The sequence below is a fragment of the Filicampus tigris genome, chromosome 2 (genome assembly GCF_054856515.1).
Source record: "Filicampus tigris isolate MCC_2025a chromosome 2, RoL_Ftig_1.0, whole genome shotgun sequence".
NCBI lineage: Eukaryota > Metazoa > Chordata > Actinopteri > Syngnathiformes > Syngnathidae > Filicampus > Filicampus tigris.
In genome coordinates, this window is record NC_141218.1 from 2,202,658 (window position 1) to 2,218,296 (window position 15,639).

The window sequence follows — 15,639 nt, forward strand, 5'->3', positions numbered from 1 at the left end:
AAATGAAAATCATTGCATTAACAAGCCCCCAACATACGCACATATACATACACATATATATCATCGGCCACATGCAGTGTAATTGCCCAAGTCATTTTTTGGAAGAAAAAACAAGCTGTTCAGTTCGGGTCTTTTTTTTTTAAACGGGGTCTATCGTTGCGCTTACTTGTTCACCCATCTGGTTGAAGTTTTTGTAACAGTATCAGCATAGAAAATACTTTTTTTTTTGTCTTCCAAAAATATGATTTGTGGCCGCGACGATATGTCATTTTCAAAGCTTTTCTACATTAATGTGACGGCATGTACAAAATTACACACCCTCAAACTGGGGATGTTAATTGTTTTATTTTTAATGTAATGACAGGTAATTGTAATATGTGATGATTGAACCGCTATAAACAGTTTTATTTTAGTAGTAGTAGGCGTGTACGCTGATGTATCGCATTGCATCCTGGGACAGCTAGCATACCATCCATCCATTATCTATACCGCTTCTCCTCACAAGGGTCGCGGGGCGTGCGGGAGCCTATCCCGGCTGTCTTCGGGCAGTAGGCGGGGGACACCCAGAATCGGTTGCCAGCCAATCGCAGGGCACACAGAGACAAACATCCGCACTCACAATCACACCTAGGGGCAATTTAGAGAGTCCAATCAACTTACCATGCATGTTTTTGGAATGTGGGAGGAAACCGGAGTGCCCGGAGAAAACCCACGCAGGCACGGGGAGAACATGCAAACTCCACACAGGGAGGCCGGGGCCGGGATCAAACCCATGACCTCTGAACTGTGAGGCGGACGTGCTAACCAGTCGACCACCGTGCCGCCCAGCTAGCATACCACACATGGTAATACAGTACACTTGTTTTGTGCTTTATTACGTGTAATGTAATACTTCGACCCATAATGAGCTTTGAGAAAAAGTTATTTCACTCACGAAACAATTTCTTTGTGCGCAAGGGAACAGCGTCCTCTTGTGTGATATGCAGGTGCAACACGCAGTTGTTTTCTTAGGAGCTAATCAGCTAATGCTGATGGGGTTTTTTCCAGTTATAAAAATACATATTTTAAAATATTCGGCGTTTACCAGTTTCCCTTATTTGCAAGAGCGAATTTGTGGATGTGACGTAGATATTGGTTAGAAATTATTTTAGCCAGTAGCCAAATGCAAAATTGTCCCAACAAGCTCATGTTGTAGTACTGTACAAATATTCTTGGATCAAACAGCTGAGACCAAAAGAAAAAAAAAAAACATACGCATTTGTTGTAAAACTTTTATTTTTTTTCCCCAAGTCAAAAACAGAACAGAGAACAACACAATGAGATTGTGAAATTATTTCTATGTAGCCGTACATTTACTTCCTTCTTTTGTCTGCATGAAACCCTGTCTTGCCCTCGGATGCTCATTCGTACAAGCTAATGTTTCTGAACAGACCGGACAAAGTGCCCCTGACAAGGCAAGTTAAGAGGACACACAAGTTTACCAAGTGCAAAACAAAAACAAAAAAACACCCTGCTTCATTACGAAAAACCAGGTGCCATCCTCAAAAATGTTTGCGAGAAGGAAGCAACAATAATCACCGCTTACATTTATTCTTTTCAGGATTCCCTGTCAGCGCAGACAGAATCCAGACACCGCTAAGAAAAATAACATTGAAGAGCGGAAAAGGTAAGGAAGTCAACCTTGTTAAATGAACGAGACAATATCTGGAAAAACAGTCATATTGAAGCCACTTATCTTGTGGCTGCTTAAAACGAACACGAGAAGAGGACCGATGCTCACCATGTAGGGCCCCGACTTTGGAGACTTAAGGTTTGGAGACTTAAGGTGTATATGTGTCTTTATCCATATGAACTTGAGTCAACAAAAGCAATTGAGCGAAAAAGGCAAAAAGACAAAAATTATATTCACACAGAATAGTAGTTAAACCTTCCGTCTTTAAATAAATGGAATAGTCAAAATGATTTGAACAAAAACAGGGCAAACATTAGCAAGACCCCGCAGGAATATGGAAATATTTCAACCTAACAGTTGGATTAACATATTAATTACCCCCCCCCCATGCAAATGATGCCCAAAACACCGCCCATTTCTTCTTCATGTCAAAATTAAAGACAAAAAAATAATTCCCAGCGTTAAGGGAATAACTGTCTTTTTTTTTTTTTTTTTTTGCCTTTGATGCAAAAGCCTCCAAGATGCCAGGATGGGAGGGTGCTGGTGGCCTTTGAAGACATCATTCAGTCTTTGGGGTGTGGAAGACAAAGCAGGGAGGATGCGTGATGCACGGTCAGGCGGTCTCGCTTCCGTGCCATACAAGCCGTAAACAAAAAAAAACAAAAAAAAAGGGGGTGTGGGGTGGACTGTGAACCGTTCCTCCATTCATCGCCGGAGCAATTTACAATCCTTGTTCTGAAAAAGGCTTTTGGAAAATCGTTCGCCTTTCCAGAACTGCTTAACGCCCAACATTTCAGGGGTTGGATGCAGTGAACTATAAAGTTAAAAGAAAAAAAAAAAAAAAAAACGAGCCGGCTCTTCTTTTCCTTGTCACCTTGCCGGTTTTGCCTGGTTGGGGGGACTATTATAAAACTGAAAACGGCAGCACACCCGTTCCCCCCCCCCAACAGGCAAAGCAGTTTCTTTCAAATAATAGTTTGAACTATTCGGGGAAGCGAATGCAGGACAAAGTGGTCATATGGTGAAAGAGGTGAGGGGCTTGCAGGCGTGGTGTGCCCTCAAGCGCTTCTTCTCCACAGCACCTCAGTTGTTCTCCTCGTCACTGTCGTCAGGGCTGATGGCCGGGCTGTAGGTGGGCGAGGTCGGGCTGTATCCGGGCGAGGTGGGGCTGTACGTGGAGCCTTTGGGGCTGGTGGGCGAGTACGTGGGCGACGTCGGCGAGTACTTGGGTGACGTCGGCGAGTACGTCGGGGAGGTGGGGGAGTATTTGGGGCTGGTGGGCGTGTAAGTCGGGGAGGTGGGGGAGTAGGTGGGCGAGGTGGGGCTGTATTTGGGTGTCGTCGGAGAGTAAGTGGGGGATGTTGGGGAGTACTTGGGCGAGGTGGGGGAGTACTTGGGTGACGTTGGGGAGTACTTGGGCGACGTGGGGGTGTACTCTGGCGAGCTGGGACTGTACGAGGGGGAGGTTGGGGTGTATTTAGGTGAGGTGGGCGAGTAAGAGGGGGAGCTGGGGCTGTATGAGGGCGAGCTGGGCGTGTAGGTGGGCGACTGTGGGGTGTAGCGCGGACTGGAGGGTGAGTAGGACGGTGAGGTCGGAGAGTATGAGGGGGAGGTGGGGGAATAGTTTGGGCTGGTCGGTGTGTAGTTGGGGGAGGTTGGGGAGTAGGAGGGGGACGTGGGAGAGTAGGAGGGGGATGTCGGGGAGTAGCTGGGTGAGGTGGGCGTGTAATTGGGCGACGTGGGGCTGTAGCTGGGGCTCGTTGGCGAGTAGGAGGGAGAGGTGGGGGAGTAAGACGGTGAGGTGGGGGAATATGATGGGGAGGTGGGCGAGTAAGAAGGGGAGGTGGGCGAGTAAGAAGGAGAGGTGGGCGAGTAGCTTGGCGACGTCGGGCTATAGCTGGGCGAAGTGGGACTGTAGCTGGGCGAAGTGGGACTGTAGCTGGGCGACGTCGGCGAGTAGGAGGGAGAGGTGGGCGAATAGGAGGGGGACGTCGGGGAGTACGAAGGCGACGTGGGGGAGTACGAGGGAGACGTGGGGGAGTAACTGGGCGATGTGGGGGAGTAGGAGGGAGATGTCGGGCTGTAATTGGGGCTGGTGGGCGAGTAAGACGGCGACGTCGGGGAATAGGAAGGCGACGTTGGCGAGTAGCCTGGGCTCTGGGGGGTGTAGCCGCCCGGGGAGCGGGGCTCGTAGGCGGGCGACGTGGGCGAGTAGTTGGGTGACATGGCGCCACCTGCAAAGGAAAGGGATGGTTACGCTTTGTCATTGGCATTTCCGCTGCTCATTCCAGCGCTAACTTTCCAGTTTGACTAACCCGGGGATGGGATGTAAGGGCTGGCGGGTCCGGGTGATCCGGGCGACCCAGGAGTGGGCGACCAAGCCGGGGAATAACCTGGAGAGAAGCCGCTGGCGTCCGACGCTGCACTCGGGGAGAAGCCGGCCGCCCCGGGAGTCATGCCGCTTCCTGGACGACAAACGCAAAGTCGCAAAATATAGCCGACCCGGATATGAATTTGTTGCTTGAAAAACACGTGTGAAGAGGACCTTGAACAAAATAAGCGTATGTGAAACTGCAATCTCAATCAAAAAAAACAACGCAATTGGATTATTTTTCAAAATCGGCCCTACTCCTTTGCTGCCAAGCTGTCGCAAGATTGCGGCCCCGCCTAATATAAAAGCAGCCCTGCCGCTTCCAGGGAAAGCGCAAAACGGCAAACGTTTCGGCCCCCAAAATTCAACCGGCGGGTGAATTTGCGAGTATGTGGACATGCGGCGGAGGCATCCACTCACCGACGCTGGGCGACCAGGCGCCGTGGGCCGGCGTCGCTCCAGTGTTCCAAGGGGTCATGGCGGGGGAGCGGCCACTCATGGGACTCGGCACGGAGCTGAAGAACATTCCGGTGGCTAAAAGTAGAACGGCGCCATCAGACAGGTGTGGCAAAACCAAAGAAAGGCTCCCCGAATCATCTCCACTTACGCCCGGCGACGCTGATGCCAGGTATGTTTGTCGGGATCTCCATGCCGTACTTGCACTTTTCCGCATCCAGGAGCAGGTCAAAGCAGCCTGTCCCGGCAGGGGCCAGCTGGCCCAGCATGATGTTCTCCGACACGCCCTTCATCGGATCGCTTTCTCCGTGGGACGACGCCTCCATCAGCACATCCACCTGAGGCGAGGGCGGGACGGGCGTTAGGCGGCCATTTGCGGGCGGACGGACGGACGGACGGACGGCGGCGCGCGCTCACCGTCTCCTCGAAGGAGCACTTCATGAGCGGCCCCGTGTCCTGCCGGTTGATGCCGTGCCGCGTGATGGCCATCAGGTGACCGCGGCACGTCATGGTGTCGCACAGCAGGGCCAAGTGGCGGTAGTTGACGTAGGAGCCGTCGAAGGAGATGACGTGGTACAGCTCCCTCTCCAGGGCCTTCCGCACAGCCTCGATTCCCAGCACCTTCATTGCAGCGGGACGCAAAATTGCAAACGGGGCGACACCACTTTTTCAAAACCACATAGCAGCCCAACAAAAGCAAATCAATGAATCGGCATTTGCCAATTGCATCGGACTCCACTGCTTGCGTACCGTGAAGATCTCCACGATGTCGTTGGACGTGGTCCTGACGGGGTCGACGTCCTTCTCGCTCAGGACCCTCATGAGGCTGACGCCGTCCGTCTCGAGGATCCACTCCTGCAGCGCCTTGAACTCGCCGTCCTCCGTGATGATGATCTTCTTCTTGTTGTCCGTCTGGGGCAGGTGCATGTACACCTTGCTGATCTGCTCGATGCCTTGCAGCGTCATGTCCGTCAGCATGTTGGACTCGATGCACCTCAGGAAGACGTCGTCGTCCATTTTGTCCACGACCTCTTCGTCCTAGCCCGGAAGAAAGTCACCCCGGGTGAATATTGCCACTAGAGGGCGCCGGCGGCCGGGAGACTCGCCCTCACCTCTTGGAACTTGTTCTCGTCGCTCTTCATGATTCGGATCCGCAAAACCAGCTTCTCTGCGTTGTCGTCATTGAAGATGCAGTTCAGGTCGTCTCCGAAACCTTGGAGGGGGTGGGGTGGGGTGGGGTGGGGTGGGCGTTAACGGCGGGCCGCCATTGTTCAAAACAGCTCGAGCAAAGGCGCAAGCGCACCTGCGTTGATCTTCTCGGCGATCTGCTCCATGGTCAACTTGCGATCGGTCATGTGCTTGCGGTCCAGTTCGATGCGCAGCAGCCACGGGGAAATGCGCGTCACGTCGAAATCCGGCATCTCGTAGTAGACGTTCACCCACTCCTGGTCCTCGGCCACCACCGTGTTCTGGGGGTTGGGGTCGTAGTAGATGGCGGTGTTGGCAGTCACCTGAAACAAAATGTTCATTTCAGGGGGGGGGGGGGGGTGTCACTTCCGCAGGCGCTGAAGTCGGAATAACTGAAAAAAAAAACACAAGCCGCCAATAGCGGGGGGAAAAAAACGAGGGCCCGAATGATATTTTGGAGGACTATTTGGCAGAATACAATTCCGATGACTGACCAATGGAGCGATTGCTTGAAAAAAAAAACCATGACTCAAATAACGTTTATGTTCCGAATTACAGGCAGAACATTTGACGGCTTTCCCCCGGTCACGGCCACGACTGCCGCGAGCGCTCCGATCTGTTCACCTTTCTCAGCGTGGTGTGCTCCAGGCGGCAGAGGATGTCCTTGGCCCTCTCGGCGTCCCTGGCGGCCTGGCCCAGCAGGAAGACGGTCAGCGAGGGCGTTTTGGGCTTCTTGGAAATGTTGATCAACTCCTTCAGACGGGGCACGCCGAGTGTCACGTTCTTGGCCGACACGCCGGCGTAGTGGAAAGTGTTCAAGGTCATCTGGGTGGCCGGTTCCCCGAGAGACTGAGCAGCCAGAGCGCCAACCATTTCGCCCGGGTGGGCCTGGCGGGGGAGAGGAAGATCAATGACTAGACACGACAAATCCGAGCAATGCCGAGGTTATTCGAGTCAAAAGGAAAAATAAAAACCGCGGCAAATCTTTGGGTCTCGGATCACAATGGCGAACTCACAATGGAATGGTTGAACTTGGTCTCGATCTCTCCCAGCAGCCAGTCGAAAGCCTCGGTGGTGAGCCGGAACTCTTCCGTCATGCGCTTGGAGCAGAGTGTGGAGCGCAGGTGGATGTTGAAGAGAAGCGTGGCGTTCTCTTGGGCCTGCCTGCTGAGCCGGTCTTCGCCGTTCACAATCACCAGCTTCTTGCTCAGCTCCTGAACACCTGAACACGTCTCCGATAAGTCTCCGGTCCGACCCTTCAACTTTCTACAACGTCCCGCCGGTCATTTCGTCTTGGCCCAAGTCCGGCCACGTCGCGAACGACAGAAAACAAACGACCTCACAACTAACCTTCGACAACCCGAATTGGATTGAGGTCGGTCGGAGTCCGAGTGTTGATGCGGAAGATCTTCTGAGCGTTCCAAATCATTCTCGCCAAGTTGCACGGCAGCACCACCTGGAGGGCGGGAGGGGAATCGCAGCCGGTGAGTGTCAGGAAAGGACGAGAGGGCGGAGCGGGACGACAAAGCGCCGCACCTTGCTGTCGCCGGTCGGGAAAATAGTTCGCAGGTTCTCCCGGTCCTCCTTCATCTTGTCAAACTCCCTCTCCAGTGTGCCTTGCACGTGGGCGTTGGTCATCACGTCTTTCACCACGTCCTCCTGCAGCGTCCGCCTCAGCGCTCGCTCGTTGGTGCAGTCAAACTTGAACCTGGACAGACGGGACAACATTCCGTTGACTCGTCCTCCGGGAAAATCAAGCGCGGGCGGAGACAAGCCGGCCGTACTTCTTTTCAAAGGCTTTGTTCGAGGGCTTGAGCGTGGCCATGTTTTGGAACTCGACGTTCTCTCCCGCCAGGCCGTCCTCGCCGTAACGCAGCTGCACCACCTGGTTGATGGAGTTTCGCACCGTGCCGTCGTACTTGACCATCACAGACTCCATGGACTTGATCAGACGCCGCTGGATGTAACCTGGAAGTGCACGGCGGGTAGGCAGCAGTGTGCAGTCAGGCTGAAGTTTGGACGATAATCAAATTGCAATTTATTTTTTTTTTTTTTAAAAAACAGAGTTCCGACAACTTTGTTCCCAATGTCCCATGTTGTCCAAAGTTGCTCAAGTCCCAAAATGTCGAGCATCTGACTAAAGCCACATCGCACATTGTTGCCACGAGAGTCAGTCGATAAATTATTTATTTGAGGAATGTTCATTTATTTTGAGATCACAATAATAAAATCCTGGTTATCATTTGTTTACATGAGATTTGAATGCCACCTAGAGTAGTGATTCATGATTCAATTCCTTGAAACAATTTGAAAGGTTCGGCAAAACCCTGTAAATAAAAAAATAGTACTTATTTTTTTCATGGTTGTCACGACACCCCAGTAAATATTCGATACCACGGGGATAATAAAAAAAAGACAAATACCGAAGAAAGGCATAAATATTTGTATACGGGCTGGTTTGAGCCTCCTGGCCATCCAGCAGTCAAATGTGCAAATGGGGTGGCACCGGGCCTCCCCTGACTGCCGGGCAGCAGGCTGCGCACCGTAGTATCGATACTATGACATTGGGATACGGCGTGAAAGTATCGCTACTTTTCACAGTAGGGACGCTTTCGCCACCGCTAATTTATCAAATAAAGTCGAGCGAAGTGAAGCAAGCTTGTTGTCTTTCCCCGCGCGCAGGTCCGGCTTACCGGTCTCAGCAGTCTTGACGGCCGTGTCGATCAGACCCTCTCGGCCTCCCATGGCGTGGAAGAAGAATTCTGTGGGCGTCAGGCCAGCCAGGTAGGAGTTCTCCACAAAGCCTCTGCTCTCGGGCCCGTAATCGTCCTTGATGAAGTGAGGCAGCGTGCGGTGTTTGAAGCCAAACGGGATTCGTTTGCCCTCCACGTTCTGCTGCCCCACCACGGCGATAACCTGCCAGAACGGCTCCTATTGAGTTTCCGGAACGGGGTCCAAGCCTTTGGCCCGTCAAGTGCCCGCGGCGGGGGGGCCTCCCTACCTGCGAGATGTTAATCTTGGAGCCCTTGGACCCGGCCACCACCATGGACTTGAAGTTATTGTACTCGGACAGAGACTTCTGAGCGGAGGAGCCCGTTTTGTCACGGGCGTCGTTGAGGATCCGATTGACCTGGTTCTCAAAGGTCTGCCTCAGCGTGTTGCCGGGGGTCGGCTCCAGCTCGTTGTTGTGGGCCTTCTCGATGACCTGGCGGGCGCGAGGTCAAAAGTGTCACAAAGTGTCACGGCCGGGTGTCACAAAATGCCGCCCGCTTACTTCTATCACATCCTGTTTGGCTTTCTTGATGGTGTTCTGGATGTCGAGGTAAGTCTTGGCATCAGCGATGGAGTCGCCGATACCGATGGAATGGCCTGAGGGGGAAAACAATCTTTGGCGTTGATGCCTAGCGTGTCTCGGAAGTTGCGGCAGTGTGTTTTTTAAAAAACATGTTTTGGGGGCCTTGCCTTCGATGAGCAGCCAGTTGTTGACCACTGTCTGGATGTTGGAGTAGAACAGTCTGGTGACGTCGTGTCCCATCTCCAGGTAGGAAATGTGGACGAGGGACCCAGCTGACGTTCCCAGAGACTTCTTACACAGGATGCCCATGATCAACTCGCCGTTTTCCACGATAACCTAAAAGGCAAACGCTCACACGTCAGCCTGCTTGCGCACGTTATTATGATTGTATTCCCCCCCCCGCCCCCCCTCCTCTTTGACTTGCAAACGGTGAGTCCAAAGACCTTGGTGTCGCCGGGCGAGATGTGCTTATAAGGGCCGCTGTCTTCGTCGTCCGGGTGGGTGCTGTGCGTGCGGATGACGTTGATGTGTCCCGGGATGATCAGGCTGAAGATCTGCTTGCCGGTCCACAGCGGACGCGGCTTGAGGATGGCCGGCTGGGGCACCTTCCCGTCCCAGGTGGAGAGGAACATGAGCAGGTTCATGACTTCGCCCTGCGGTGGAGGAGGAGGAGGAGGAGGAGGAGGAGGAGGAGCGTGAGCGATTGTGTGAAAGGCCCGAGCCAAGGCGAGTCTGCCGCGCCGACGCCGCGCCGACTCCGCACCCGCTCCAAGAAGACGTCCCTCTTGGTGAATTTGCGCACGGCCGTGAGCGTGTCCTGCACGATGCCCATGACGGGCCTGTTGGACTGGGGCGTGACGATCATGCGCGGCACCATGGCCAGCTCTTGGATCTCGGCTCTCGTCTCGAGGGACTGCGGCAGGTGGAGGTTCATCTCGTCGCCGTCAAAGTCGGCATTGTAAGGGGTGGTGACGCTGGAAGGAAAGGCGACTTTCACGTCAGAACACCAATTGTCAAAAGTAGAGTCAACCCTCAACAAAGGGCAAAAACAACAACAACAAAAAAATCACCGATACTAGATGACACTGGTCAACAGCAATGACCCGAGAGAGGCCCTTGTGTGTCCCCAAATGTATTTTGGCCGCCCATTTAAAAACACTCTCTTTTCGAGCACATCATATTTTGGAGACGTTTTCATTTATGGGCTTTAAAGTTTTACGTATCAAATCTTGTGCAATACAGATTTGACCATGTGCGGTCATTTGTAGCTTTGACGTTACAGAATAATATATGAGCTTGTTGTTGGACCCAACCCTTAAAACGGCATGAACTTTCAGGGAACTGTTTCTTGACCTTCTCAGTTCAACTTAACAAGAGATGCTGCTGACCCCGGCAACGCTCTGCACCTTTTGTTTTGGTTTGAATTTCAAGTGAAAGTTGGACATTTGTGTGGTTTTTGGGAGAACCGTTGACTGGAGAAAACGATACAGTCGGGAAGAGTTGGAGGTTTGTTTTGGGCTTTCGGACGCCGATAGTTTCCCTTTTGCTCAAAATGATGATCTACTTCAAATCTCCCCAATCGGCCTCCTTGATTATTGATAATGGCATCGGTAATCGGGCGGGCCCTGAAAGAAGCCGAAAAATGTGATACCTGAGGTTGAGTCGGAATGTGGACCAGGGCAGAATTCGAACCCTGTGGCCCATCATGGACATTTTATGCAGCGTGGGCTGCCGGTTGAAGATGATGATGTCACCGTCACACATGTGTCTCTCCACCTACGAGAAAGCGGCGCTCGCGGTCAGTCGGCGAGTCCCGGACGAAGCGTACGGTTCTGGACGCCACTCCAAGCTCACCTTGTAGCCAATCTGCAAATGAAGGTCACTTGGTTTGGGGTGAAATCGCAGGTCAATTCTGTCGCCGTTGTCACGGATGATGTATTTGGCTCCGGGGTACTGGCTGTTGCCTCGCCGCACGAGCTCTTGCAGTCTAACGACAAGTACACAAACAGCGTCAAATGACTTCGCTTCACAATTGTCCACCGGGGAAATGGTCTCTTCTTGCCTGTCGTTGTTGAAGGGCGTGACAATTTCCGGGAATGTCATGTTGGCGGCGATGGATCGCGGGACGCCCACTTGGTCGATTTGGAGATTCGGATCCGGGGTGATGACGGTTCGCGCCGAGAAGTCGACACGTTTGCCCATCAGGTTGCCTCGGACTCGGCCTTCTTTGCCCTTCAGACGCTGCTTGATGGATTTGAGAGGGCGGCCGGACTTTTGCATTGCCTGAGAGAGGTTGGCGGCGGACAAACATGTGAAAAGGCTTCCAATGTGCACCATTTTGGAAAGGTGCGCGGACGTACCCTGGGCAAGCCTGGCAGCTCGTTGTCCACCATGGTGGCCACGTGGAACTGGAGCAACTTGACGTCCTCTGCGATCACGTGAGCTGCCGCGCCACTCTGCTCGTTTCGCCTCAGCTGGTTGTTGATTTTGACAATGTCGGCCAACTTGTGCGTCAGGTCGTCCTGCGGGACACAAGACGTTGACATCGTACCACCGAGCTTATTTCACTGTCATTGGAACCATGGCGTGACCCACGATGGATTTTTTGGAGCCCCGTGTCGATTCCGGCTGAATAAAATTCAGATGGTTCTTTCATCTGCCGATTAAGTGCACTTCAGTTGGATTTAACCCATTAAGGACGGGAGCGCGTAACCGCGTTTCTACCACTAGAGCCGCTGTTGCGTCATTCTACCTTTAAAGCCTGAACAGCGGATACGTCAGTGTCCTTTTTTTAATCCAATTCTCCATCTCTTAGCCAATTGAATGCATCAGAATACACGTGGCGGTGTCGCGAGACCGCGGAGGATGCCGTGGAAATTTTTTCGAGCCTTAGGTAGGCTAATGGCGGACGCCGTCGATCGCCGGGAGCTCTGATAAGTAACGGCAATGCTAAATAGCCAACGCGCACAACCAGTCCAACGTGATATGATATGGTTTGTAGACAATGACGATATTGACGTCTTCGTAACAGAATAGAGGAGGGTAATCACCACTCGATTTTTTAAAATTAAAATAGTGCTTCTCTTGCACTGACACGTTATTTTTACATCTTCGATAATATATTCTGCCAGTGTGAAAGCCACATGGCTAAGCTCTTTTATTCTTTTGGAATGATGTTTCTGTCTGCTACAGGGGCTGAAATATTAATCATTTTGTAAGTGTTGACTTTCTGGGAGAACTTCGGGTTTTCAAGGGTAATTCCAAAGGCGACCGACGGTTTTGGGGAGCTGTTGAGAAAGGCGCTTGAGGCCTTCATGGGTTAATACATTTTAATTTAACGTTAATAGATCATGAAATGCTGTGCAGAATGCGACACCATCTTACACCATTTTTATATTTTTTCAGGAATGCAACCTCTGCTTTGAATATTTAGGAATGATACGGCCTAATATTGGTCATAATGACGGCACTTGGAGAGCTGAGGATATCGTTTAGGTGCTACTTGATGTAAACAGTTGGAGAACTGCTTGTCTGCTTTGTAAATGCGATAAAAAAACGTTGCTTTTATATTTCTAAATTAGGCCAAAACTTTGGTATATTAGGGCCCGGACAATATTAGATCTTTTAAAATCGTCCAATTTGTATTATTATTTTTAACACATTACAACATATGACAAAGATAATGACATTCAAACATTCCATCCTTCCCCCAAAAGAAGTCGTCCAATTTTTGTGGATTTTTCACAAGTTATTGTAAAAGAGTGACATTTTCTGTCCGTAGTTCATATCTTTATTAGTGCACGCTTAAAAGGACCGAAAAAGAAGTTTATTTTATTCATTTAATTTTTTTTTTAGCAAACCGGACGATAAATCAGTTATCAGAATTTTTTTCTGGCAAATATCTGCATCGGCCTTAAAACAAACCATAGTCGGGCCCAAAGTGCGCGTGTGTGTGTGTGTCTGTCATTTCGGATTGAAGCACTGAATACAGGCAATTTTTTCCTTTTTTCTCCTGGCGAGGGTTCGCCGTCCAAACAGTCTCACCTGGTTGCGAGCGGAGCCCTGCATGACGACAGCGGGCCTGACAGCCAGCGGCGGCACGGGCAGCACGGTGACGATCATCCATTCGGGTCGCGCAAACTTGGGATCCATGCCCAAGATGATGTCCTCCTCATCCGAGATGCGCTTGAAGATCTCGTGCACGCGCTCGGGGCTGAGCAGGATCTTCTTCTCCTGCGAGTCCTCGTTGACGTGCTTCCACTCGGCGTACAGCTCCAGGCCAGAGCGTCTGATGCGAGGCTGGTAGCGCCCGCAGCCGCCGTGTCCCTGCACAGAGCAACAAAGATTCCGTCATTTCACTTCGCCTGCAGGTGATTTAGCATTTTCTTTGATCAACCCATGTGCAGCGGACAAATACCTTCTCCTTCGTGATGTCCTCCTCTGTGTCCTGCTGCTCCATCCCGAATTTGTTGTCCATCTCCTCGCCTCCTTCACAGATATTTTTGCCTTTGCACAGCTCATACACGTGCGTCAAGCGCTTTCTGGGTTGCCCTTTGGATTTGGCAAGGATGTCTTTGATCTTTGGATTGTTCTGTCGAGAGAAATGTTTGTCCAAAATTGACAAACCATTCGCGCTCAAGTACTATTAAAACGCGACGCGAGGCATACTTACCGCATCCACGAGTAGCTTGGAGCAAAAGAAGCAGACGCAACGCATAACCTTCATGATCTTGGAAATAAAGCCGACGTGGAAGACGGGCTTAGCCAGTTCAATGTGGCCAAAGTGTCCCGGACACTCGGTCATGTTGCCTGAAAAAGAGCAAAGGCAATGTCGGGCAAGTGTCGTCCACTCCAAGTATGTTACGACGCCATTACAACATGGTACCTGCACACGTCTGGCATCTTCCACTTCGCTCGATGACCCCTTGTCTCGGGTCCATAAGGCCACCAAGTTTTGGACGACCACCTTCTGTCGTTTCGGGGTATTTGATGCCCCCTTCTGTTACCGACATTCGTTTCTAAAAGACAACGTGTGGAATCAGTGCCAGATCTTCACACGTCACCAATAAATTCTTAGAAGCACCACTTAGCCCTCTACCCATCTGTGCAACCTTAGTCACATGCAGTCATTTTTCATGAAATAGCTTGGTAGTTATTGCACAGCTATCAATTTGAGTATCAGAAAAAAAATGCATAAGTGACTTTATTCAATGTACTTTTATTTATGATGATTGGTATTACTCCATTCGTTACAATGCGACCACAAGCAAAACAAAAAGAGTCAAACATCTCGCGTACTGTGTTCATTCGTGGCAAAAGAAACTATTGCAAGAGATCACATGAATATTTCAGACTGAAAGTGTTGTGCTTCAAGTTTGTAAACTTCCTCGAACATGCTCGCTCGTTAGCCCGAGCCCAAGCCGGGAACCAGCGAGCTAGGCTAAGCTAACGGCTAGCATTGTTCAGTGTAACTCGCGCCTTTGCCACAAACGTCAAAGTACAACGTGAGTCGCGAGATCGGGGAAGGCGTGTGTATGATTTGTCAATGCAGAAATACAAATCTCCCCCGTCCCCCCGACAGAAGACCTACAAGCTCATCAGGGCTGATGATGCCGAACTGAACTCTCTTGATCGTGCGCAAGGGGCATGCGCTGTCGCCGGAGGGCGGTCCGTGCATCCTGTCTATTCAAAAGACGCGTCCTTCCTCGACACGTCGCTTTGTGAGCAGGAACAGCCGCTACGTATTCACCACGGTCCCGAGCAGGCCACCAACGGCGACCGGAAAGTCTCCGGTGGCGGTATCCCAGGGACCTCTGATGTCAGTCGCCTTTTCGAAACGAGCTCAACGTGCTTTTAAGCCGGGTTAGGAGACGACTAACATACCCCTTCCCCGTTTTCGATCTACACCGTGGTGCGCTCGAAGCGCTTCTGAGCTGCTGAACGCCCGACGAGCCGTTATATAGACTGAGCCCTTGCTACGGGGCTGCCCAGTCAACAAGGCAGGGTCTGACACTCCGGTGGGTGGGACTTTCGTCGGTGTAAGAGAATGTTCATTGGTCGCGCTTGTCAGTCCTTTGAATAAATTATTTTCTCTCACCTAGAGCCAATGGAGAGACACGATTCGTTTGCCAGCCAATCACAAAAAAAGGCGGGCGTTGGTTTGCTCAAAATCCATTATTATTGGCCAGCTCTCGACCGATTACGCAGGGCTACGTATGACAAACGTTGGAATGTGCGAATGGTAAATGCTCTTCACCCGATTGGTACGTTTTCTCGTTAATGTGAAGTGGGAAGAAATGTTTGTCCAATCGCGGTCGAGATTTCGGCCTTCTTATAATCATTTCAACAAAACCCGCCCCGTTTCCGATGTTTGCCGAGGATAGCCGATGTGGATTTCTTCCCTCAAAGCAAAAAAAAAAAAAAAGTCTGTTCTCCGCTTCGTCTCGCTGTGGGTGAGCCTGGCTGCTAAGAAAGGAGCCTCGCGCTTGAGGCCTGTTCAATAGTGTAATTAACAGAGGCTTATTGTCGAATCACAGTGTATTGTTACAACAAAACACCGTGTATTGGACTAATAGTTTTCGATTTTTTTTCCATCAACGTCGACGTTTGGGATTTCCATCATCGGCACTTTGGGATCCATGGGACTTTGTCAAAAGC

The 15,639-nt window shown here is 51.2% G+C and overlaps 1 protein-coding gene across 1 annotated transcript; it reads right to left on the reverse strand.

Moving 5' to 3' along the window:
- Positions 1 to 1,257: 1,257 nt before the first annotated feature.
- On the reverse strand, positions 1,258 to 14,928 carry polr2a (RNA polymerase II subunit A). Its single transcript, XM_086024027.1, has 28 exons — positions 14,573 to 14,928; positions 13,868 to 14,000; positions 13,655 to 13,791; positions 13,400 to 13,573; positions 13,027 to 13,308; positions 11,343 to 11,504; positions 11,045 to 11,265; positions 10,837 to 10,969; positions 10,634 to 10,758; positions 9,746 to 9,956; positions 9,426 to 9,635; positions 9,150 to 9,318; positions 8,962 to 9,056; positions 8,689 to 8,892; positions 8,381 to 8,603; positions 7,472 to 7,655; positions 7,224 to 7,395; positions 7,038 to 7,143; positions 6,704 to 6,909; positions 6,312 to 6,575; positions 5,803 to 6,010; positions 5,612 to 5,712; positions 5,250 to 5,537; positions 4,917 to 5,120; positions 4,651 to 4,837; positions 4,464 to 4,577; positions 3,988 to 4,137; positions 1,258 to 3,906 (listed from the first exon to the last, which is right to left on the reverse strand). The coding sequence occupies exons 1-28, from the start codon at positions 14,657 to 14,659 to the stop codon at positions 2,756 to 2,758; spliced, it is 5,901 nt and encodes a 1,966-aa protein (XP_085880153.1). The 5' UTR covers positions 14,660 to 14,928; the 3' UTR covers positions 1,258 to 2,755.
- Between the last annotated feature and the right edge of the window lie 711 nt (positions 14,929 to 15,639).